This window comes from Rousettus aegyptiacus, unplaced genomic scaffold (genome assembly GCF_014176215.1).
Source record: "Rousettus aegyptiacus isolate mRouAeg1 unplaced genomic scaffold, mRouAeg1.p scaffold_m13_p_5, whole genome shotgun sequence".
Lineage (NCBI taxonomy): Eukaryota > Metazoa > Chordata > Mammalia > Chiroptera > Pteropodidae > Rousettus > Rousettus aegyptiacus.
Genome location: NW_023416308.1, coordinates 5,990,030 through 6,015,946, shown reverse-complemented (window position 1 = coordinate 6,015,946; position 25,917 = coordinate 5,990,030). Strand labels below are relative to the sequence as shown.

At 40.2% G+C, this 25,917-nt stretch overlaps 1 protein-coding gene, 1 long non-coding RNA gene and 1 pseudogene across 2 annotated transcripts; 1 reads left to right on the top strand and 2 right to left on the bottom strand.

Annotated features, from left to right (window-relative positions):
- On the bottom strand, nucleotides 1-21,464 carry TRAFD1 (TRAF-type zinc finger domain containing 1). The gene is made up of 12 exons (XM_016149742.2): nucleotides 21,337-21,464; nucleotides 19,047-19,112; nucleotides 12,846-12,981; nucleotides 12,682-12,735; nucleotides 10,114-10,519; nucleotides 9,265-9,471; nucleotides 4,952-5,028; nucleotides 3,488-3,718; nucleotides 2,390-2,510; nucleotides 1,402-1,726; nucleotides 1,097-1,169; nucleotides 1-884 (listed from the first exon to the last, which is right to left on the bottom strand). Exons 2-12 carry the CDS (start codon nucleotides 19,091-19,093, stop codon nucleotides 828-830), a joined length of 1,734 nt encoding a protein of 577 aa, XP_016005228.1. The 5' UTR covers nucleotides 19,094-19,112; nucleotides 21,337-21,464; the 3' UTR covers nucleotides 1-827.
- LOC107513225 lies at nucleotides 13,301-14,360 on the top strand (annotated as a pseudogene).
- Nucleotides 21,465-23,652: 2,188 nt separating the features above from the next.
- LOC118603000 lies at nucleotides 23,653-25,567 on the bottom strand. Its single transcript, XR_004951078.1, has 3 exons — nucleotides 24,794-25,567; nucleotides 24,308-24,458; nucleotides 23,653-23,879 (listed from the first exon to the last, which is right to left on the bottom strand). It is a non-coding gene; the product is annotated as an uncharacterized LOC118603000 (long non-coding RNA).
- Nucleotides 25,568-25,917: the final 350 nt, after the last annotated feature.

Here is a 25,917-nt window from a genome sequence, read left to right as displayed (position 1 = left end):
TGAACTCCAAGTACAAACTTTATTTCTATTACAAGAATGTTAGTAATTATAATAATTATAATAAAATAAAAAGAGGGTGATGGGGGCTCTGATACTTGGTCTTCAGAGCCAGCCATGGAGCTCGGGCTCAGCCCGCATCAGGGCGGAACCCGGCACGGCACTGGCGGGGACAGGCGTCACCCGCCTTCTCCATCGGAAGGCAGTAAAGACAAAGGAGCCATGCTCGCCACCAGAAACAGAAGGCAGTAATGCCAAACGCCAAAGAAGATTGTTCTAATCCGCTCACCTCCAGCTCAACTCATCTCCAAAAGCCTTATTCCTAACTTATATTGCAACTGGCCTGAACACTTTCCCAGGCTCCTCCGCACACAGCAGAGGCCCACATTCTAGCGTGGGGAGGGGCAGCACACAAGTTACCCAAAGTCCCCTAATTTAGGCCCCTGCAGGGAAGAGAATCACTTCACTGGTGGGTACCAGGTTTCCAGAACCCCCTCTTCTTTCCACCAGGGCCGCACAGCACCAAGAAGCAGTGGCGACAGTATGTCAAAAGATGGAGCCCTGGTGGGCTGAGGCTGTAACTTGCATTTCCAAGCTGCCAAAAGACAGCAGCTAAAGCCGAAATAATTCTCAGCAGCCTCCCTGCTGACCCTCCCTCACACCCGGAAACTCCCACAGCACAATCTCAAAAGACACAAAATGGCCATAAACTAGAAGAAGTTAAAATCTGTAAACCACCCCCCCTCCCCAGAGCTGGAGGCGGCCCGCAGCATGGCGGGTGCAGCTGCGCAGAGGAGCTGGACCCAGCGGAGGGTTCTCTGCAGCCACCACTACTCCTCCTCTTCCTCCTCTGCGTCCCCAGCTCCCTGCTGCTTGGGGGGTTTCGCCTGTCGAACAACAGAACACGAGTAAGTGAAAAGGCAGCACTCCTCAGAGCCCTGCGAACGGCACGCTCCTACGGAAAGCGCCTCATCGAAAGCCTAAAGAACGGTCTTTCAGCCACAAGTGGCCGATGCCCAGCTCATGCTCTGACTTCGGGAACCACACGAGCGCCACCCCCTGCATCCTCACTGAGCACGTGGCCCGGGTCCCTGGTTACCTTTGCGGTTCTGCTGCGGTAGCCGGCAGTTGTGGGGGTGGCCCGTGAGTTCCTGCCACCTTCACTCCTCCCACTGAAAGAGAGGGATTGGAAACTTTTGCCCCTGAGCAAAAGTCAGGAAACTCAGGAGAACCTGCTAGAACTAGATAAAGCAGCCCTCTGCAAGCAGACAAAGCAAACCAACAACCAAAACCGCCCCACAGAGAAAAAACGTTTTGAAATCAGACCACAACAAATGCAGAGTCCACACTCCTGGGTTCTCCTGAGCCACTCAAAAACTCTACTCCTGGGCTACTGGTTCTTACCTTGCTCCATACCTCCCTGAAGACCCTCGAGGGAAAGAGGGCACAAGGTTTTCTGGGTAGAGATTTCGAACAGGGTGCCCTGCAGCCAGAGCCCCATTATGGCTGTTTTGATTCTGCCCCCGGCTGTCCTGGTTGTCTAAGTTGTTGAGCTTCAGTACCCGAGGAGGGCTGGGCGGGCAACCAGGTCTGGACCCTGAGGTGGATGCCGACAGGCGGTCACAGGCAGCAGTCACACTGTTAATGGGTCTGCTGGGAGGGACAGGGTAGGCGGGCCCTTTATCTGTTTCCTGCTTGATATCATCCATGTAACCAGAAGACAAGTCTCCTGCAGAGAAAAAAGCACCAGCTTTAAGGGAAAGACTGCTCTGGCCGTTAGTGCTAGATCCGGGGCAGGAACAAAAGGAAAGGGTGGAAGACAACTGCCTCACACGTAAGGCTGCTGAGAGCCCATCTCCACGACAGGGCTGGGAACACTCTGTCGACATACACACTTACTATCTGAATCTTCGAATACCGCCTCTATTTAACGATGGTGTGCAAACAAACTTTAAAAAATAATTTCTAATTGGCTTTGTAGTGGTTGGGTTTAAAAAATAGTTTACTTGCCTCATCATGAGGCTCTTTGATAATCAGGATCGTGAAGATGATGACGACTGAGCACCCTAGGCAAACTTCAAGTAGAAGCAGAGGCCAAGGGCAGCCCCGGGAAGGTCTAAAAATTATCTCCAAATAATCCTCTAAGTACATACACAGGAGAGCCACGGCTGAGCAAGCACTGACTACTAAGCACGTCTCATGGCTGTCCCCAAAGCCATCACTCAAGAGCACTCAGTCTAACATGGGACCACAATTACACCAACGAGACCCCCTCCGACGCTGGGTAATTCAGGACTTAGGTGCCACCTCCCCAGTGGAGTGGCAGGTGGGAGTGATCGACCGCCCCGGGTCAGCAGCAGACCTGCAGCTTTGGCCCAGCCCTGGCTAATACCCTGGTGTCGGACACGCCTCTTGGGCAGCTCTGGTGAGGTCTCTTGAGACTGGAAATCCTGTCTAGGAATCCCCTCCGTCACATGGTTGTTTACTGTGGCTGGGCGCTGGTCACACTGGTCCTGATGAGAAAAAACAAAATCAGTACCTTTGGACTGAGTCATTCCTGGGAGAGGAAGCAGTGGAGGGAGAGAGAGACAGCTAGTTGGTGAACACACCTTACTGGGGGAACTTTGACGACCACTGAGAGGAAGGACCTGGCACTAAGAGGAAACACATCTGGAATGGAACAACCATTCCCATTAGCACCCGAGACACTGATGAAGCCGTCTCTTTATTTGTGCAGAGATCAAGGAAGGGAGGGCCTGGAGAGCCCAGAAAAGCATGTCTATATTTTGACTGTCGAATATTTGCACGGTTGCTTATTTCAGTCTCTCCCAGAAGACGACAAGCAGTTACTTATCAACTGCCTGATCCAAAAGCAGAAGTCTTTATTACAGGAATGAAATGTGCGGTGTTCTAGCAACAGCTATCTGGCATCAAGTACAGGAATGACCCTGAACACGCCTGCAGTGTTGGCTCCCCATAACAAGCAAGATGGGCAGAAAACATACTTTCACTAACGGACTGGACTCCTAGACTGCAAAAGCTGAAAAAGGACTTCAGATTGTCTGACCTAACTCCTTCTTTACAGATGTCTCCAGTGAGGGACTAGGACTTATCCAAGGTCCATCATAAGGGCAAAGCCAGAACTAGGTGTCCTGGAATGCAAGCCTCAAATGCCACAGCAGGAAGAACCCGCCTGGTCAAAAGGAGAACGTGTCAGTGACTTTGGAAGCTCTCATCTAAACCACTGTGGCCAGTCTTCCATTCCCACTTAACTGGAGTCCTGGGTCCTTGGTCCTCAACTACTGCATGTTGGTTTCAGTTGACAGAAGATAAAGTCTGAAGGCCTGAGGTATTGGTTACCTCAGATAGCTCACAAAACCTATGCGTGCAACTTAAAAGCTAAAGAAGCATTCTCAGCTATGAAAGCCTCGGGTTCACCCATGGAGGATCAGCGTGGAGTTAGGTGGATGGGTCTACCAGGGACCCTTACCTGGTGATGGAACAGCACCTCCTCTTCCAGCTGCACCCCACAGAATTCACATGGGATGATAATGCTGTCCTCCACAGGCGGTAAAGTGTTCAGACCCATCAAAGAGTCTAACTGGTTACTTCTAGCCTGCTGCATAAACTTCTGCAAGATGACATCGGGGTCCTCCACCCCTTTAGGGGAAGTGCTGCCCATATTGAACGAAGGTAAGGCACATGAAGAGTTACAGGTTGTCTGTCTCAAAAAATATAGGATTAAAAAAAAAAAAAAGCAAAGCAGAGGTTAAGAAAAGAATATCGCTAAAACATTTTCTAAAAGTCCCATTAATTTTATTAATGCTTAATAGCGGGGAGAGAAACTAGAGTAAGAGGAATGCAAATGGAACATTCACTTTACCTTTATTTTAGTTTTACTATTTTATCTTTATTTTAAACATTTCTGTGCTTTACTTTTTACTGTATTCATGTGATTATTCTTTTTAAATTAATTTTAAAATATTTAAGGTTCTTCCCACAACCATATCATAAGAGAGGCCCAAATATCCTTTGTTATACCTGTAGATTTTTTATGCTGCTCCCAAACCAAAGACTAGGTATATTCACATGCTGTATTACTCCATTCATGAGGGAATATATGTTTCACTCAGAGCAAAATGGATATTTAACAGGTGTGGAAATGCCAGACTAGGCCAAACCGAATCAGAGACAGCAAGCATACTGAAAGAAAGAGTAGTTCACTCCACGAGCCAATCCTCAAACACAAAGCCTATTCTCTAACCCTTTCCTAAATGGCTCAAGGACTTTCAATCATTCAAAAATGATCTGACACCTTTCATATACCAGGTACTGAGATTCAGAAACCAGGGAAATCCAGAACCTATCGTCAAGGAACTCAGCCTAGTGCCGAAGACGACAGGGGATCAGGAGACCACATCACAGGGTGACAGGCTGCAAGAAAAATGGGCACAGGCATTTCGGAGAGCACACGGGTAGGACCGCTGACCTATCCTCAGAGCATGATAGTTTGCTGGAAGCCATGTCTGAACCAATCTACGAGTAAGGGGTCTGTGTTGTTGAGTGTATTGAGGAGGCAGGTGTGGAAGTTTCTAGACAGAAAAAGTACAAAAAGGACTCCTGACCCTTCCAGGGACCTGCAAGGACTTCAGCACAGCCCCAGTAATCAAGGTGTGACATGAGATGAGACCGAATTATAAGATGGTCAGGAGAGACATACACTAGTCACCGTGGTACGGAGGAACTCGCTGGCTCTGCGGCAATGAACGTTATCTTTTCTGAGAGGGAACAAGGCTGAGTTCTTGTACCCGTATGTTAGTCGCCCCACGGTAAAAAACACGGCTGCTTCCACCACAGGCATGTTACAATAGTTTGCTCAAGACCTCATGTGGCCTGCAACACCAACTACGGCCTGCACACCCTACTTAAAGCCCTCAAGTAATTCACAACACACCTGATGGTCGATCAGCAGTTCCTCTGGGTAGAGCTCCTCACAAAATTCACAAGGCAACATGGTCTCGTCAGCTGCACCTAGGTATCAGAGTCCACACAGTCAGACTCAAATGAACAAAGACAAACAATTCAATCTGTTATCCCTCAGGTGGGGGTTTTATAAAATGTTTGACTTAAACATTTCAGAGATGTAACAATTTGGGGGGCTGTAAATCCTCAAAGGGAAACTATCTGAGAGACAAATCCTAGGTTTAAAAAAAAAAAAAAAACCTGCCACTATAGAAAAACAAAAGACTTCACCATTCCCTGAGTAGCAGTGAAGTAATAACTTACCCACTACCATCATCAAGAAAAAGTTTAAATGTGTAATAATCCTAGACATTAATTTAAGAGCCTTCTGTGCTTTATGTCACTCCTCAGGAAAGGTTTATGAAGCAGATCCTAGGTTACCCTTATTTTACAGATGGAGAAATGGATGACGGTATATTACTGGCAGACAAATACCCTGAAAAACCCTTGCAGTAAAAAATATCAAAAAAGAGGCTGAATAAAAGTAACAAGTAAATAAATAAAAGCAACCTTAAATCCAGGATTCCTAACACAACAGCCTCAGTAAGACTGCTGAAAATGGAGGTAAGGAAACTTGCCTAGCTAGGCTCTGGCTCCGGGCAGGAGAGAAAAGTCTCTGCTAAAGTACGGGAAATAGAGTTTGGCCTTTATGTGGGTTTGAGTCCAGAATTTACATTTCTGTTTTCACACAAGTCTATAGTTACAATTTTAAAGAGCCCACGCCAAAAATTCAATTTAAAATGATCTTAGTCAGTAGTATCCTTAGACACCTATTTATATATACTCCCAGCATAAATACTCCCAGAGAAAGACACCAGAAAACTCCACACACACACACGCACACATGCAGATGCGTGTGCAGAGGCAGCAAGCCACTGTGTCAGCAGAAACAAACAGCAAAAAAACTTTATAGATATATTTTCAGGCATGACAGAAAAATAAGTGTATTTAACAATTTTAAATATATGTTAAAAGAATATGACTACCTGAAGGATAAAAGGTTATTTTAAAAATGATGAGACACATTGAAGAAAAAAAACAGAGAACTCAGAACAAGCAAAAATATATAATCAGCTGAAACCTCGATGGACATATTAAACAACAGATTAGAAAGAAGATAGATAAGAAATTACCTAGGATGCAGCACAAAACACAAAGAACTGGAAAATACAAGAAACATGGAGGACCTGAAACTAATATAAAATAATTTTAAATGTCAACCCTAAGTGAAGAAAAAAGAAAACATGGAGGACAGAGTAAAGTCTACCACAACTAAACAGAATTCAAGGAGACTACAGAGAATGGAAGACAGGCAATAATGAAAGAAATATTGGAAGACAATTTTCCATATAGGCGAAAATACTAAACTTATGAATCAGGAAGGCCAGTCAATCCCAAGAAATTTAAAGCCAGAGAAATCATCAGGAAACTGCAGAATCCCAAAGACAGAAAGATTTAAAATTAGCCAGACAGAAAAGACAGAGTACCTACAGAGAAATCACAATTAACACTAATAGGTAACTTCTCTATAGACAACAACGAAAGCCAAGAAACAGAATAATATCTCCGAAGAACTAAGACAACGATAACTGGCAATCTGGAATTGTATGACCAGAGGAAGTATCAAATATGGAGATAGAACGAAGATATTTTTAGATAAACCAAAATAAAAAATTTATGATAAAGACATTTTCAATAGAATTTATAAATAATGTACTTCAGGAAGAAATTTATTCTAGAAGTTCTGAGAAATGAGGAAGAATAGAGGAGCAAAAAGAATGGTAAGCACATAATAAAATGATAAATACAAAGAAAACAAGAGAACACTCACACACGAGTGATATTTAAGTCATAAAGGGATGATCTAAATTCTAAGAGTATTTTATAAACTGGGAGAAGTGTGATGAGGTTCATTAAACTCAGGCTTTTGTTAAGTTAAATAAACATGTTGAAATTTCCAGGGCAACCATTACAAGAATAAACAGAGAATATAAACTCCAAACCGGTGGAGAAGAAAATGAAATGAAATAAGCAAACAGTCAATAAGCAATCTAAGAAATGACCAAAAAAGGAGAAAATAAAAGCAACTACTCTGAATCCAGAGTCTTCACTTGTCACTACTGTGCAATTAGAATTTTACTTTCTTCAGCACCCACCTAAATGTTCTGATGAAGTCAAGTCTGAAAAGCTTACGGATAAGCAGACTCACATTAAAAGATGCTGTTCAGAGTTTGGAAAACCTTCTTTGGTACTAGGGCATTTTCCTAAGGGAAAGAAGCAGCAGCTAAGAGGTAAGGGGAAAAAAGAACAGATCGAAGGTACCGAAAAGGGGAACCTGAATATCAACATCCCGAAAAAGGTCGCCAAATTCCCAGATACGGAAAAGAATCCAAATCCTAACATTGAGAAGCCTTGCTCTGCTCCCAAAAATTCAGTAAGTCTCTCTAATAAAGCCAGCTTCTAAACCCCACAGTATGATATACATTCACATCCTTGTATACACAAAGAACATAAGGCTACCTAAAAACCCACTGAAAGCGGTGACCTCTGGGGAGAACCAGGAGACTATTAGCGGGTGAGAAGGAGACAGTGTTTATTTTTACACCCTTTTACTGTCTTAATATTTAGTGATTTTTACCTGTTTTTTCTTAAACAGCTTTACTGAGATAATTTACATAATTATAATTCACCCATTTAATGTGTACACAATTGTTTTTATTACGTATGCAAATTATCGATTTCTAAAAACCCTCTACAATATCAAATGTATTATTTTTCAGGAAGAAAATACAACCTAAGATAGGGGTTTTTTCAATCTGTGGGGACATAACCCTCCAAAGCCATGGACACATCTTATGCACTCTGTGAATCTAAGTGTTAACCAACCACTGTCTGGAGTAGAGAATAGAAACAAAATATTTACATTTTCCAAATTAATTATAATTAAATACAAAAATATTTTAAAAGGAAAATATCCAAGTTCCTAGTAACACTCTACCGTGTATCTCCTTTAACCAGGCCACGTAAGACCCAAACTTCAATGTCTGGGTCCAAGCCCAATTCCTATTTTATCTCAATCGACAAAATGTTAAGAGCTAATCCTACTGTTCTTGGAGTCATTATTCATAATTGCATGAAGCAAAACCACAGCTGCGAGTTGCTTCATTTTCACATCCCAAAAATCTCTTACAACTTGAGTGTTTAAAATATGTTATCTCTAAAACATACCATTCTCTAAGCAAGAGACTCAAAGAGTGGTTCGCTGCTCATAACCTAACTTTTATTTTTAAAAACTGAGTTTTAAACCATGAGTCCAATAATACTAAGAAATATATTTTTGAATGGGGTTGAGGAGAAAAGCAAAATTCTTTATAGACGAATGACACGTAATAAATATAGAACAAAGGAGAAAAAAATCACCATTTTACAAATCACCACAGTAATGCTTGATTCAAGCAAGAAAAATTAGTGAATACTAACACTGCTAGATAAAAGACTGTATGAATAACCTGTTCCCCAACAATCTCAAAATAACATCCAGCATCAAGCTATTATAAATTATAAATTGTATCCAATACAATCTGACAGACCACACTTTAAGGAATAACGAAATAAATTGGCATCTTGAGAAAGACACACCGTTGTAGTATTCCTGCCAAAACTGTAACCTGAACCTAAACATGAGAAAACAACCATACAAATCTAAATTGAGAAAAATATTCTGCAAAAAAACTGGCCTGGACTCTTCAATGGAAAGTGTCAATGTCCTAAAAGAGAGAGAGAAAAGGAGGGAGGGAGGGAGGGTTACTACTACAAGAATCTAGAAAGAACAAGACATAACGCATAATATGGGCATTATGCACAAGTAGGAAGCTTATGTTTAATTTCCTGAGAGTGATATTTGTATTGCATTTACACAGAAGAATGTCCTTGTTCATAAGAGATACACGCTGAAGTATGTAGGGATAAAATATTATGTCTGTAACTTATTCTCAAATGGTTCAGGGGAGAAAATTGTAAAGATAAAAGAAAAATACCAAAATTTGCGAATAAAAACATGGGGTATGTAGACATTTGCTGTACTATTCTGACAATTTTAAAAAATAAAAAGTTGGGAAAAGCAATGAGCAAACCAAAAAAAGCAAATGCTATCTAATGAAAAACTTTCAATTTTATATATATGGTGTAAGACTTAAAAAAAAAAAACACTAGACACAGAAGCTAGTGCAGAATAAACAAACCTACCCTTTATGTCATTCAGAGCATTGAGACCTTCATGGGACTGGTCTGCCCCATAGATGGCCCTCCAGAAGTCCCGCTCTGCCATGTTGGGGGCCTGGCCTTCATTTTGCAGACTCAGGGCCAACATGAAGTCCAAGTTTGCACTGTCTTCACCACCCTCTTTGGGGGGTTGTCGGCTTCTATTCCTTTCCTGTCTTTCGCGTTCTTCCACTGGAGGGAAAAAAAAGAACTCAAGTTGTCTTAGAGATGCTGCCAAACTTTAGCTCAAGTAGACGCCTGTGAAGTATTCAAGGTTTATAGGCATCTGTGCAGGAACTAAGGAGGCCCAGACCTTTAGTTCTCATAGGACTTCAAATATTAAGTCTGCCACAATAAAAGGCTATATTGCTATTCTAATTTTTCTATTAATAAGCAATACTATTAACCTGTAACTATGAGACAGGTACTGTGCTAAACATTTTACATATATTTTCTGCATAACAGAATGGTTTAAAGTATGAGGTCAGACGGCTTGAATCCAAATCCCAGCTCTAGCACTTATCTACCCACGTGAGACTGTGAGAATTCAATGAGTTAATAAATGTAAAGCACTTTGCAAATGAAGCACATAGGTATACTCAGTAAATGTTAGCGGTTAATAGCACTGTCATCATCATCATCAATCCTAACTATAATCCAATAGTAATCCGATAGCAAAGAGGTTGTCACTCTCATCGCTAAAAAAGTTAGGTATTCTTCCTAATGTTACCTAGCTACAGTCAGGCTTCTATAATTAAGATCTATTTGACCCCAAAGCCCTGTTCCCATGTGCCCTCATTCCACTCCAGTATTCTAATCCCAAACACAACTCACATAGATTATTCTGAATTGGAAACTGGGTTGTCATATTCCTTTGGTTGGTAGTCCTACTAGGGAAAAGGTCTGATTCAAAGGCTCTCAGGGGCCTTCGGGGTAGCCTCACGGGTGGATCCAGAGACTCAATTTGTCTGAGGAGTTGGGATGCAATCCAGATTTCGTCTTGACCCCAAGACTCATCATATGCATTCAGAGGCACGGCAACCTCATCTCTCTTTTCCTCCCCTTCTCTCCCACAAACTTCGGGGTGAGTCTTCAGATCTTTCACCAGGACATTGCGCCCACAACTGCCACATAACTCCGTCCGGGCACCACAGTAATCTTCATGGTCCTTCAGTTTGAGAACAGAAAGTTCCAAATCACAGTGCTGGCAAAGGGCAAGTCGTAGAGGACACTCAGTCTCCTGCAACACAGAGGGATTAGGCAGTTAATATGTGAATCTAAGAGAGGCCATGTTTTAGTACAGGCCAAGGAGAGCAAAAAGTATCTACTTCAATATTCTCCTCCAACCCTGGCTTTGCCTGCCTGTGGTGTTTTTCTATGTATTTAAGAGTCACAGTTTCCCTCTCTGTCTCTGCCACCAGGCTCTACAAAAAGAAGGAAACTCAGAAGAAATCTACTTATTCGACCACCTGACTTATAATCATTTTCTGCACACATTACAAAGTAACCCAAAATCAGCCAGAGAAACCGAGGAAGAAATAGCAGAAGCACAGCAATTCAGATGTTTGTCAAAACTCCACCAGCCCAGTTTCCCCTAACTATTCCAATTTGTGTTCAGGACCTGGTAATGAGGAAAAGACTGCTTTTAGAAAGACTGCACATTTGTACTTAGCACTGGCTTTTAGTTGACCAAAAAAGCCAGGAATCACCAGTGAAGATGACCCAAGAGTATATTACACTCAGCAGATGAAAGGCAACACTTAACACTTAATTTGAAATCATCACTAAAGCACTAAAAACATTAAAAAGATATAAAGAAATATATTACAGTGACACATATGCACATTCCAAAATTTGGGCACTTAAGCTCAGAACTTTAATGCAACATCATTTCAAAAATTTAAGATGCTTTACAACCACAGTGCCGGAAAACAAAAGTTTATTTTCATACAAATTAAACCCAAATTCTATTGTAAATGCTGCTTCGAATATTTTTAGCACTGCTTGTATATGCACAGAGTATCTCTTGTAGAAAATACAAGAAGCTGATAAAGTGAGCCTAGGAACAGGCATAGGAGACAATTTTTGTATCTATGTTTTTGTGACTTTAAAACTATATACCATATAGCTGTAATACCAATTCGGAGAGATTTTTTTTTTTTTTTTAAAAAAAGCTTTATTAGAAAAAATGTCACTGATTTAAGTTACTCAACAGCAAAGAAGAAATTACTGGCACATACTAAATAATATAGTAAGTGCCTTAACAATCCTAAAAAGTGCTAATAACTCACCAGAACAACAAATAATGTATACACTTTTTTTTTAAGGAGGATTTTTAAAACTCTTTAATCTATAACTATCATAATCTGACTTTGCAGGAATGTTAGGAAATACTTGTATCTTTATAATGACTGGTATATTACCATGGGAACCCTAGTGGCACCTGGGAGAAAAGCTAGAAGAAAGGGCAATTGATTAGAGGTTGTTTTATACCTGGCAGAAGTTTGGGCCAGGGCAATTCTCATTATTATTGTTAATGTGCCCTCAATCGTAAACCCCTTTACTGGTGAGGACTAGTAATACATAGGTAAGAGTGCCAAGGTGTCTATAAGACATTCTTCTCTGAGCTGTGAGGTTATGAGTGATCCTTGTTTTTTGTATTTTTCAAATATTTTTATTGAATATGAATTAGCTTTTAAAATTATAAATAAGTTGTTAGTTTTTAGATCCATAGAATGAAATGCACAAATCTTAAGTGCATACCTTGAGGAATTTTTACATATGTACACACACTCCTGTGTGTCCAACTAATTGTTGAGATTTTTAATTGATAATTTAATAATTTAACTGATAATATGCTCAAATACACACACACACACACATATAATATATATATGCACTAATTCAACTATGGACATTTTTATCTCAACTAGGAACCAAATGATACTATGCGGTCTCTCACCAAATGCTCTCTGAGGAACTTCTTTGGGTGTAAACAACGTGCTATCCAAGTGAGCGAGAAGTCAAAATTAAATTACAATATGTAAGGCAGGCCAAGAAGGTTGTGTTAAGAAGGTTGTACCATACTGGCAATCCCAAGCTTGGCTTAGCACTCAGTGAGGCTGCCAATAACCAAACCCAAGAATAACAGACTCAGTTCCAAAGGAAAAGGCCCTGAGGCCTGACCATGGGGCACAAAAGCCATGCAGCTGAATCTGGCAGCAAATAGTCAAAGCCTCGAATAAGCTTTGAGAGGAATAAGCTTTGAGAGGCGGAGTGCATGGAGCTGGTGGAGAACAAAGACTCAATCAGACTGGCTTTCTGCTCTGCATGTGGCTCTGTAATCTCAGTAGGATTGACCCGCCTAGTAACTCACTCCCTTCATAGTACAAGAAAACTAACCTCATGGTTCTTTAAATGCCTCTTCTCCAACTTCTTGTTACATTTGCAGGTTACCTAGGATAAAAAGTGAGAATCAATAAATTGGCTTTGTGACAACATGCTCACTTGCTTTTTGCACAACAGCAAGTAAAATACATTTATGAACATTTGAGTACTTGGTTCACCTGACAGTGTTCTGTAGCCATATGAGTCTCCATGTCAGATTTGGGAAATGGTTCCTTGCAGATAGGACACATACCAATGTTTCTTAGACAGTGGATCTCATGGATGGTAAAATTACATGCAGGAATTTCTTTTTTGCTACAGAAATAGATCAAAGCAAAAGACAAGCATTACTGACTGATCTATTCATCTGTATCACATGGAAATCTGTCCTGTCCAATCTTTGGCCTCTTATTTCTCTTTAGTGACTAACAGTCCATAAGCTCTTATGATTGTGACTACTTGATTTAAGAATTAATTACTAAAGATTCTGAGTCTTCTGTGCAACACTCTGAGTTATCATTGTTATGCACCACCTCTAAAAGCTCAGCCTCACTTTCTAGACATCACAGCTGATCACAACTAACATCAAGTCAGATGCCAAAAAGAGGTGAGCTAGGCTTTTCCAAAACTATCCATGCCCCCAAAGAACAATGGTACACTCCAGGATTTTATTTATATATAAATATATATTCGTTCTCAGTCTGAGGCAGGTTTAATCTCATTAGACTTTATTCCACTAAATGTCTAACCAGGCTGTCGGAGCTACTGCTGCCACCTCTGCGTATGATCATTTATAAGGTCAGGTTTTGACAGTTTAAACACCAATTTCCACAGTATCAATGACCAATCAGTCCTATTATTGTAGAGAAAGTGGAGGAACCTATAGCAAACAGTATGCTGGCTATGATTACTCTCGGCGAGGCCAATTTGTCCCTCTAGACAAGATGCAGCCACAAGTCATACGTGGGCAGATTTTCCAGCCAACTCAGGTACATACTCCAAATACACCTCAGCCATTCTGTGGAAACAACTCTGACTATGAGCCATGTTTATTAAAGAATCAGGTATCAATTTTGACCACAGCTGAAAAAAAATACTAATGGTGTTACGTCAATTAAAAGTAGCAGATATCAGCATCATGAATGAGACTGATTAGGCAGGACCAATGGTTTTTTGCCTTGCCTTTGCAGTCATGTTGTTATTCTGGCAAAATCCAGTTTGGCTGCGTATATGGGTGGGATCTGTGCAAATGGATGTCTAGGAATATTTTGTTTATTAAACTTAATGAGTATGACAGGCATTTCATTTGGTTATGTGGGATTCTTCTCACAATCCCACTTTCCGGCTTTCCAGTGATGTTCTGGCAGAATGGTACAGGAATCATTCTCACTGCCGGAATTGTAGATTTAGTTTTTCTGCTTCCAAATTTTTTATTTCTGCATTAGGCAGGAAAGAGCAACTGCTAGTAGCATATCCTCGTGCTCTGTTATATGAAGTCTTTGCCCTAATTTCTATTTTTTGAACTGAATTCATCTGGGATGTGGACATCATTGGGCCAAAAACACAGAAAGGACTTTGAACTTTTAAATAGGACCAGCAAACTACTACATTGCAACTCTCACGCAGATCTAACGTTTGACTATCGGAGCAATGGAAGTAAACATTTATCTTGTGTTCATTTTTATAGAACTACTGAATACTATATTGGATTTACCTGCAGTAGATGTTTTACTCGTACAATTAAGAAGTACTATTTCTTTCCTGTAGCCTTTGAAAGACAATATTTTCTTTGAAAATTATTTTGTTTTTGATATTCTTATCAACTGTGAAAAACTAATCACAGAGCTGATCGTCTATCTTAAAAACAACTTAGTCATAATGAAGACACAAGACATTGCAGAAATGATTTTCCAAGGAATCAGGAACAAAAATTGCCTGTATTCTCAAGTCAGAAGTACCTGAAGCAAAAAAGCGATCCTAATTTGAGTTCTATGAATTTGTACTTCAAAAATTTGACATTCTTGTAAATTATCTCATATAATTTTGCTAAAATTCAGCAACACAAGAAGTTCCCCATCTATCTTATTTAGACACAAAATGTGAATACCTGTTTAGACATTAGCATCGACTAAACCATAGTAACCTAGACTGGCCACATTAATGCTCATAACCATCGATAAAAATATTTAAAATGTCAGTTTCAGTATTGCAGTTATCAATGTAAAGTGCATTTGATGATTACTTAAAATTTCCCAATTAAAAAAAATTCAGTTAAACCAAAAAGCACAGATGTCAGCTTTCGGATAGTAAGTAGGGGTGGGGAATTGCTTCCTTTATGACCCGCAAACTTTTCAAAGCAGGCTGCATGCTAGTCACAACCATGGGCTCTGGATGTGTTGATATAAACTTCACTGCACAACTACATGAAAATGAAATCCTGAACCCCTTCCCCTAGTCCTGTCTCCTCACTCATTTTGCCCTTCTCCTACAGATTAAGGGATCCAATATTTAAGTTACAGAAAAGAAAGGAAGAAAAGGACAATCTTGAGTGAAAGAGTAAGACCATTTAAATTTAATAAGAGAGGAATATAGTCATTAACATCATAATAATTATGCACGGTGACAAATGGTTACTAGACTTGTGGTTATCACTTCATAAGGTGTATACATGTGGAATCACTGTGTTGTACACCTGAAATGAATATATTTTACGTCAACTATAATTTAAAAATTAAAAATCAATAAAAATAATTTTAGCAAGAGTATACATACATTCAAACTAGAGGCACATAGTATTCAAAAGCCTCACTCTTTACTCATCTAGGATATGACCACTGTCACAATGCAATTTAGCTAGGGATTGCATTAAAAGGATGTACTTATGTTACCTAGAATAAAATTTCGGAAAAATAAAATACTGATCAGATACAGACATTTGACACACTATTTTGCCTCTGAAGCTGCATACTACAGGAACTCCTCCCCCTCACCAAGCTGTAGATAGCTTATTTCTCTTTTATAGTTTTAATCTTCATACATAGTCTAAGAAACATTTCAAAGCAGGATGACTGATATGCCTTCAGCTACAGTCATATTCCCAATATCAAAGACCAAGACACCAAATAAATTCATTTTCATCCAATGATGGAACTACCAAGGAAGCTCTCATCGCAAAGGTGACACAAGAACAATCAGCTGTGACAGATGAGAAGAAAACTCAAATGGACAAAAAGGGAACCTACCAATGTCTTGACAGATTTAACTTCCCCTATTTCTCCAAAATCCATAGCTTTTTAAAGAAGCCACTGGTTTCGAATTAATTCAGTTTAAAATTTTTTAAACAGTAGAATAATAAAATATATAGTAGTAGGAGCTATAAATAGGTTGTCGTCTAAACCTATTAACAAAAATTAAAATCAATAAATCCCACTACGGGCATACCTTGTTTTATTGCACTATACAAATGTTGCATTTTTAAGGAAACGAAAGCAAGACCCTCCACCATCGAAGAGATTACAACTCGCTTTATTGCAGTGGTCTAGAACTGAGCCAACAATATCTCCGAGGTATGCCGGTATTAAAGATGCTGTGAAACTAATACTCTACTACATTACTGGTAGTAGTGTAAACTGCTTTAAAATAGCCTGAAAGTGCATTTCTAAGACCATAAAATTATATACTCTTTAACCTAATATGCCTACTCTTAGGATTATGAAGATTTTCATTAGTGTCATAAAATGGTTAAAAAAAAAAAAGGAAATAATTAAACATTTTAAAAATGAGGAACAGCTAAAGTTAAATATGGCACACCCAATAAAGTGAAAGCAGAGCCATACTATGGTTGTAAATCATATGTGCACAAATGCTGCAAAAAATCAAAGCCAGTAGTTACTGTTTAGGATGTTCGACATTCTGGGTTCTTTTTTCATAATTTTGATAAAATGGTTTTTAACAACAAATATCAAGAAAACAATGTCCAGTTCCCATTTTACTGGGCTATTCAGGATAATCTACTGACAGAGCATTTCATATACACAAGGCTACTAAAATCTCGGAATTAAAACAAAATATAAAGGACCACAGAATCATAACATAATCAAGAATCAAAAGCAGCTGTTAGGTATGACTACAGAGAACTTATTATACATTTCACCTCTTGAGAAACCTTAAAAGAAAAGGATAAAGATATCTGCAAAACCAGAGAGAAGGAGCAGTTAGGGGAATCATTTTATAAACTATATAAATGTCTAACCAATGTACTATATACTTGAAACTAAAATAAATTTTTTTAAAAAACTAAAGAAAAAAAAGATATTTGTAACGATTTCATGAAACAGGTGCCTGCTGGTTTTGTTTTCTTTTTAAATTTAACTGCCAAGAGAATCCCACCAAACATTCCAACCAGACAAAATACTAATATATATATATATATATATATATATATACACTTCCTACTTACAGATAAAATTAAGATGTTTTAAGCGAGAACACAATTCCATATACATAAAATGGCTAAAAAGTCCCCCCCCCCAAAATACCAAGTTTAAGGTGAAATTTCATTTTAGATAGAAATAACTGGAAGGTAAGCCAAGACTTCTAGAAAAATTCCCAGTAGCTTTCCAAACAATAAACACAAATTAGAAATCAATTCTTCAATTCATGCAAAAATAAAAAGCTGAAATGAAGCTTCTGTTCCCTAGAATCACACTCTGCCCCTAATCAGATGACACCATAAGACATAACATGCAAAAACATCTTCAATCGCAACAAATTATTCCTTTTACTGGACCAGTGAGTCTAACTGCAGCTCATATTTAGAAAAGTACCTTGAGTACCCTTTCTTAGGGAATAGAAATATGGCTCTAAAAACAACAATGTTGAATCTGTAATTTAAAGAGGGTCACTTAAGATGGGAGATCTATGCTGGTTTAGCCAGCTTTTCATGCTAACCTGCTTTTTTCTTCCAATAAATTGCTTTGGCTTTGAATAACCTTATTTTCATTAGCTTTCATTAACTTACCCTTTTTTAAAACTCCCTTGGCATAGTTATTTATATATTGTCCTAGGCTTGAGATTCCTTCTAAATGGAGTGGACTGTTAAAATTAGAGTATCTTAACTGATGCTAAAGCCAATGTCTTTTTTCTTATCAAATCAGCGTGATGATGTTTTCTTGTGAATATTTGTATCTGTGATTACTCTGCATCATTAACAGTACATATTAAACCCAAACAAAGCTAAAATAGTGTTTTCATTGGCAGAAAGTGATAGTGGCATAGTAGAAAAAATATATTCTGTAATGCAAGACACCCTCACAGAAATGAAATCTTAATTCCATGCAGGGAACGAATAGTGTGACCTGCAGTTGCTCTGATTATATACTAATTCTGCCCAAAGGCTGAGCAGAAAAGGGCAATAAAACTGTTCTCTGGCTCTAACCTTTCATCAATCTGCATTAAATGATTTCTCTTTCCTTCTACCACAATTTGTTAAATTAAACATAACAATTCTGTTTTGCTTTCTTTAGCTTTTAGGAAGAGCACTTGTATATCACCGAAATACCAAGTTCTTGAGAAATCCCAACCAAGAATCAGAAAATTATTAGCTGCACTCTTAAGTTTCATTTCAGCATGAAAGTTTCTTTCTTGTTACTCACGTGGATTAAAAACAAAACAGAAAGTTAAAAATTCCAGACTGTGCCCAGTCTTCACTAACAGTTCTAGAATCAGGAAATGATAGTGATTAATCTGAACTGCCAGAAGACTTTAGACTTTTTTTTGTTTCTTTTAAGCAGTGGAACATTCCTTCGGCAAAATCCTTTATAAAAACAGTTCAGTGACTCTGGTTGAACTACTCTCTCTCTCTCACTACTAGATGTAGAGCCAGGCTCACTAAACCTTGCTCCCCATCAATCCCAAGACAACCAGCCACTGCAGGCACTTGGAGAAATCCTTTCAACACACTTTGAAAAACATTAATCTAGTCAAAACATTTTAGTGTATTTTTAGTTTTTTTTTTTTTGATATGTGTGATATTTTTCAGAAAGACAAAAAATAAATTCCCTTATTTATAGGTCAGAAAAGTGAGGCTCCAAAGCAATCAAGTGACTTGCCAAAAGCCATTAGCTAATTAAAGGCGGGAACCAGAGCCCTGACTTCCAGCTTATCCTATCAGTCTCCTCGCTACACTATACTAAACCAACCGCCTTGTCAAATCACTAAAACAGGAGATTTTATTCAGAATGGTTAAAAAGGCTTTAGTCCCATTTATGTGTATGACATATTATATGGCTCCAATTTTAACCTGCCAATAAATAAACCAACTCTTTACAGAAGCTAGTTTGTCCTCATTTCAATAACATTTCTCAGATTTAGTTTCTTACCAGTTGTCACACAGCCGAGTGTCCTGGTCATCTAGAAATTCAGCCATCTTTAGCTCTTTCTGAAAACTACAAAGGAAAAAGTGATAACTTTGAATTTCGTTTCTGCTTTAGGATGACAAGCAAAACACAAAAATAAAACCTGATGCACAGGAAATGTCACCCAAACCAGTGCATTTAAGGCATTTTAATACTCAACACATGGGTTTTACCTAATTTTTTTAATTTTCATTTTAAAACAACTTGATTTGCAGTAACAACACAACTCCTTTGTCTCCTCACCCAAAACATCATAAATAACCATAGTAAAATTACAAATGTAGGAAACAATACTGGTAACTAATCTATAGGTCTTCAAATTTCACAAATCATCCCACAAATGATTCAAGATCACATCCAGGGTCACACGCTAAGTTTAGTTATTTCTCCTTAATTTTCTTTGCTCTGGAATATTTCCTCAGTCTTTATCTTTAATAACTTTGTTAAATGCACTGGCTAGTTATTTTGTAGAATGTCCTTCCATCTGGGTTTGATGTTTTCTCATGATTAATAATATCTGTCAAGAATACCAGAGAAGTGATGTTGTGTCCATCTTGGTGCATTCTATCAGAAAGCACATGATGTCAACAGGCTTATTATGATGTTAAGTTAAAGCCCTTAGTTAAGATAGGATCTGCCAGGATTCTCTAAAGATTTTTCTTCATTTTAAAAAAAGATATCAATGCGGAAAGCAAAAGTACTGACAATTTTATCAACAACATTTAGTGTAGATTATTCCTTTTCATGAAGTGAAAATGGTCTTAAATATTGTCCCCTAGTAGGGCTTTTTCATGATTTTGACATTTCCAAACTAACTCACTTTTAGAAACACAGTCATTCATTCAACATGTTAAGACCAATGCCAGACACTCTGCCCTGGCATTAAGAATACTTTACAAATTAAAGAAATAGTGTCTGACCCCACAGATCAATTTAGTAAAAGAGAAAAATAAGCAAAGAAGAAGATACACCTTGAGTATTTTGATGTAAAAGTACATAGACGAAAGTACATAGAGAGGAGTGGAGGAAATCTACTTTAGGTAAGGGTAGTGAAGAATGAACTTTGAGATGACTTTTAAACTAAAACCTTAAGTTAGAAGAGCCAGCCATGCAAAGAGGAAGTAAGCTATCAAATGGTAGGAAGTGACAGGATTCAAGATGTCCATTCTGTTAGCAGAGGAAGCATCTATCTATGAAAATAAATCACGTTCCCAAAAGGGGGAAGCCTAGGCACTTCACTCGCAGCTGATTGATTGATTATAGGTGTGATCCAGTAAAGCAAACTAAACACCGGCCAGAACCTCGGATAAAGAAAGTGCCAGGTTTTCTAGCTCTAAGGGATTGCGGGTGACATGCAAGGCTTGGAGTCAGCATCCCTGAGTGTCAAATCCTAGTTTTGCCACTCAGGAGCTGCGTGATTTAACCTCCCTGGGCCTCCAATTCCTCACGCAGACAACTAACTGACAGTACCTCCAACGGTCGTCGTGAGGAGCGAAGGAGCAAACGCACGGAACTGCTTTGGTCACAGTAAGTTTTCAACATTAGAAAGAGCCCTTCCTGGGGACTTCGGGGGCCGCCCCTACGCCCGACGGGGCGGAGCTACCACTTCGGGGTCCAGACCCAGAACGCGATTTCCAACTGCCCCGCCCCCCGCCCCCCAGCGAGGTCGGGGAGGTCGGGATCCGGAGCCGAGAGGGCACCAGCCCGCAAGCAGCAGCAGTCAACATTTACTGTGCGTTTATTGTTTGCTAAACGCTTTCCACGGGCAATCATTTAACCCAGGCCACACAAATACCGGGAAGAAAATAGAGTGAAAGTCATTATCCCCATTTTAGAGACCTAGAAAGCGAAAGGTCAGGAGGACAGTTAACCGCCGTCCATGCTGGTCAGAGTGCGAACTTGAACCCACATCCGTCCGCCGAGAGCCCGAGACCCCCCACCCAGGTCGAGGCTCGGGCCCAACTCCGCCCGGGGCGCCGGGGCCCAGCGGCGCTCTGGACGACGCCCTCTTCCCAACTGCCAGGGTCAAGGCCGGGAAAGGGCCGCGGCACGGCCGGGAGCTGTCGCGGCTCTGGTTCCCTGAGGAGAAAGCGCGGCCTCCCCCACAGGCCCGAGGTGACGCCGCGGCACAGGCATCTTCCTCCTTGCGGCCGCGACCCCCCGGCCTAAAGCGCCCACCCCCCGCCCTCGGGATACCGGCTTCTCCCCGGAGGCCGCAGGACGGTCCCCAAGCGCGGGACGCCGCCAAACTCACCTGGGATGAGAAGCACGTCGAGCCGAAAGCCTGGCCGCAGACACCGAGCCCCCACAGTCAGCCCCCGTACTGAACAACGGCCCCTAGAGTCGCCTCACCACTTCCGACCGTCGCGGAGGAGCGCGCCCATTGGCCAGGGGCGGTCCCGGCTGCCGGCCCATTGGACAGCACTGTTGTCTCTTCTCAGGGCCCCGCCTTCTGCGCGCCAATTGGCCCTCAGAGCTCCGTGGGGGCGAGTCCCTGGAAGTCCCAGCCCCTGAACAAGAGCCGAGACTGAGCTGCGATCCTGGTTCTGGGCCCAGCAACTTCCCCTGACACAGGCTAATAATATTTGCATGAATAATACTGTACAAACATTACTAATAAGCTTAATATATTAGAAATTAATGTAATTTGTTCTTTTGTCATGAGCCATTAATAGTTATTAGTCATTCTTGTTGCTATTACAATGCCTTCGTGCAAGACGTCTGCAAAGCTCTGCCCGTATTTGATCACTTTGCTTTTTGTAGTGGAAGAGTAAGCGGCTGAGACACAGGTTTGGGTCCCAGTATCTTCACTTGACGTGTGTGGATTCTCTAAAACTCCTCTTCCCCATGAATAAAAAAATAAAAAACTATTTAAATATAATCGAGAACATATTATTAACAAATTTACAATACAGTAATATAAAATCATGATTCTCCTGTAGATAATTGCAAAATGTTCATGATATAGTGTTAAGCAGGAAAAGCAGGTTACGAAACATTTATTTGTAACAGGATAAAATACTTAGTTTAAATAGGCAGTATATTCTATGCGGTTCCAAAGATATAAAATTTGAAAACAGGCAAAATTAAGGTAAGAGAAATCAGAATAATGGTTCCATTTGGAGAGTATGGACCGCAAAGGAATATGAGAAAGATTTCTGAATCCTAAAAATATTCTATATCTAGATCTGCAAAGTGGTAAACACAGATGTATTAGTTAGTAATAGTCACTAGGTTGTACACGTAAGATTTAAACACTTTACATTGTATGTCAGAGAGAACATGTTAAAGAGAACATACCATTCAATATTATTCTGTACCTTGACATTTTTTCGTAATACTACATAACCTGTCTTGGAGATCTATCCATTATTGGCACATCTATCTATAATATATTCATTCTTTTTCAATAATAATTCTATTGTATAAATATACCATGATTTATTCAACCAGTTCCCTGTTACTGGACATCTTGGCTATGAGGTGTTATTTTTTAATACAGTCTAACCAATACTGGAAATTCAAAACTGCTTCAGCACCAGCCTCTCTGATTTGCTAGACAACTGTATCGAGTGCTTCCTATGTGACAGGTCTCAGATAAGATAGTGGAGCTTCAATAACAACAGGACAAGAGCCTGCCTTCCCAAGGGAGACAGGCTCAATGGTGATGACAATGAACGTGATACATGCTGTGGTATAATAAAGAATATACAGGTTTACCCCACTATCCTAAAGTAGAGTGTTCCTATGAAACCTTTCATAAGCCCAAATGGCACAAAGTGAAGGAGCATTTACCTTAGGACACATCTTGCTAACAGGTGCACAAAGATAAATTAAGATAAAGCACAGTTCGAAGCTGTGGCAGCTTGATGCTGAGTGTAGTCCCCTGGGGAAGGAGCTTGGCGGTACCACTCTCGCTGCTGGAGGTGTGTGCTGCTCTGTAACCTATCTGTAAGTGATCGCTGCAAAACAAATGCTGAACGCTATTTTTACTTTTCACCTCTTCTGTAAAAGGGAGTCTGCTCTTCAGATGTCTTTCAGTTAGCAAAGACGGGTACTAATGTAGGTCTTTAAGGGAATTGGCATAAAGCAAACTTTCAGAAAGTGCGAGGAAATACCTGTCTCTGGTTTTTGTCCCTGGCTCCTGGCACAGAACTTCAAAAAACTTTGGAATTTCCTGTCTGACAGGAGTGTCTTTGTTATGCTAATGATTGGACTCAGGAGGGCTCCAGGATAGCTTCAGAATGGTGGGCTGGTCACCAGAAAAACCAAGCACTAGATGAGAGGATTGGATCTTTTCACATCCGAGGAGTGGAGGAGTATGTATTTGAGATGTCACATGACCACACGATGAGTGATTTAATCAATCATGCCTAAGGTAATGAAACTCCCTTGAGAAAACTCGACACCGTAAGCTAGGGGGCACTTCAGGTTGGCGAACGCACTGATGTGCCAGGAGGGGGACAGCGAGAAGGCACAAAGCTCTGCATTGCCCCTCGGACTACACACTTTGTGTCTCTTCATTTGATTGTTCCTGATCTACATCTTTGAAATAAAGCCGTAATTTTAAGTACAGGCATACCTCGGTTTTTTTGCGCTTTGCTTTATAGCACTCGACGGGTGTTGCAGTTTTACAAATTGAAGGGAGGACCCTCCACCAGCAAAAAGATTACAACTCGGTTTATTGTGATACTCACTTTATTAAGGTGGTCTGGAAACCAAACCCAAGGGATTTCCGAGATATGCCTGTATAGTACTTTCCTGAGTTCTGTGGGTCATTCCAGCGAAGTATCAAACCTAAAGGAGTCATGGGAAACCCTGAATTTATAGTCAGTTGGTCAGAAGTATGGTTGGCCTGGGGCCCCCCAAAGGGAGGACTGCTAAGATCTGTTTTTCACTCATGGCAATTCACTTCTGGCAACAAATGTGTAGTTTTTCCTCGTACCAACAACCAAGGCTCCAACTGTCTGAACTTTAGCTGGGTATCCTGCAATTTAATTCAGTTCTCTGATACTATCCACCTGAGGAGTTAGCATTAGATCCCCCAAGTTAAGGGCTCGGTGCCAAAAACCCTGCTTTCCGCCCCCCCCACCCCCACTTCAGATTCCAATCACAAGTGCCATTTGTCACCTGTGCTTCTGACCAACCAGCTATAAATCCAAGATTCCCACAACCATCCCTCAAGTTAGATTATTTGCTATCATGCTTCATAGAACTTCACTTACATGTATCGGTTTATTGTAAACAATATTAAAATGATACAGATGAACAGCCAGATGAACAGGTGCATAGGGTGAAGTCTGGGTAGGTCCTGAGTGTCCGTCCAAGTAGAGGTTCGGTGAGCCACACTGACGGCACATGGATGTGCTCACTGACCTGAGTGATTAAATCATTGGCCATTGGTGATTAGTTCATTATTCAACCTCTCTTCCCTCCCTAAAGTAGGCTGGGATGGGGCTGAAAATTCCAATCTTTTAATCATATGGTTGATTCCTCTGGCAACCAACCCCCATCCTAAAGCAATCTAGGGGTTCACCAAGTCACATCATTAATATAAACTCAGGTATGGTTGAAAGGAGCTTATAATGAATTTTAAAAAAGAAAAAAAAAATGCTCTCTCACCTCTAACACTTGGGGAATCCCAAGGGTTTTAGAATCTCTCATGCCAGCAACTAGGATGAGGGCCAAATATATATTTCTTATTATGTTACCATATCGCAGGGACGGAGCCCTTAAATGTGTGGAGTCAGGTGCTAATTCCAGGTGGTTAGCATCAGAACTGAATAAATACACCCAGCTTCAGATGAAACAAACCACATGCTTTTGTGGAGATGCCCTGTTAGGATATATAACCACCCAACCCACAATGATGTTAATTTAGAGAGAAAAATCACAAGCTCAAAACGGCATCACTCATGCTACAACTCCACACGATACCAACCCTAGATTTTATACTTGATCTAATTGCAATTTCAACCTCTCAGAGAAACATAATCTTAATCAACCAGTCTGGAATTTTCTGGTCAACACCAATGAGGTCATCTGTCACATGGGCCCTTCTCCATCTGCACCACCTAGAAAGAAGAGGCAATCTGGAGGAAAACACCCCCTTCCTGATTCTCTTCCCCCCAATAAAGATGTCCTGGCTCAAAAATAATCCTTTGTTTTCTTTTGTTAATACCTCCCTTTCTCCAAACTTATTTCTCTAAAAAACCTTCCGTTTTGTGCAGCCTCTCCGAACGCCCTTCTAGTTACTGGATGGGATGCTGCTCTATTCCTGAACTGCTTAATATAGCCTACTAGATCTTCAAATTTACTCAGTTAAATTTTTTTTTTGAACAGCGTGAGTCTACAATGGCTTTGGGTCACAATTAATTGGGCATAGTCTCTGCCTGAAGTAAAATTAGGTTATTTGTAAAGAGGTTTCTGAACTTGGAAACAGATTTTCCCATAGAAGTAGTGTTACAGTGGTGATTCTAGTCTCAAGTGGACCCACAAAATGTTATTCAATTTATAACAAAATTTTATAGTAATTTTTTAAACTTAACAGACTCCTTTAAACAGAATACGTTTTCGCTAAATCATCCAGAGTTGGAATGTGTGTCTAGTAATTAATAATCTTGTCTAATAAAAAAAAAAGGTAATATGAGAACCCGAATCCCTGAGAATATACCTCCTTCTCCATCTATTTATCCTGCAGCCACAGCAACAGACAAGGAATAATATTTCCCCGCCTTAAAACCGTTATTCCTTTTGAGCGAGCAACTTAGCCAAGAAATTTCTAGGAAGACAACATATATACAGGAATACTCATGCTGTGTAAATTATAAGGATG

Bases quoted from the DNA above. Each gene is read 5' to 3' on its own strand.
- TRAFD1 (XM_016149742.2), bottom strand. From the start codon at position 19,093: ATGGCTGAATTTCTAGATGACCAGGACACTCGGCTGTGTGACAACTG. The intron at 10,520-12,681 runs GTTAGTTTTCTT...TCTGTGTTGCAG, and splicing joins GGCATTTAAAGAACCATGAG to GAGACTGAGTGTCCTCTACG. The intron at 9,472-10,113 runs GTGAGTTGTGTT...TTTTCCCTCCAG, and splicing joins TCCAATTCAGAATAATCTAT to TGGAAGAACGCGAAAGACAG.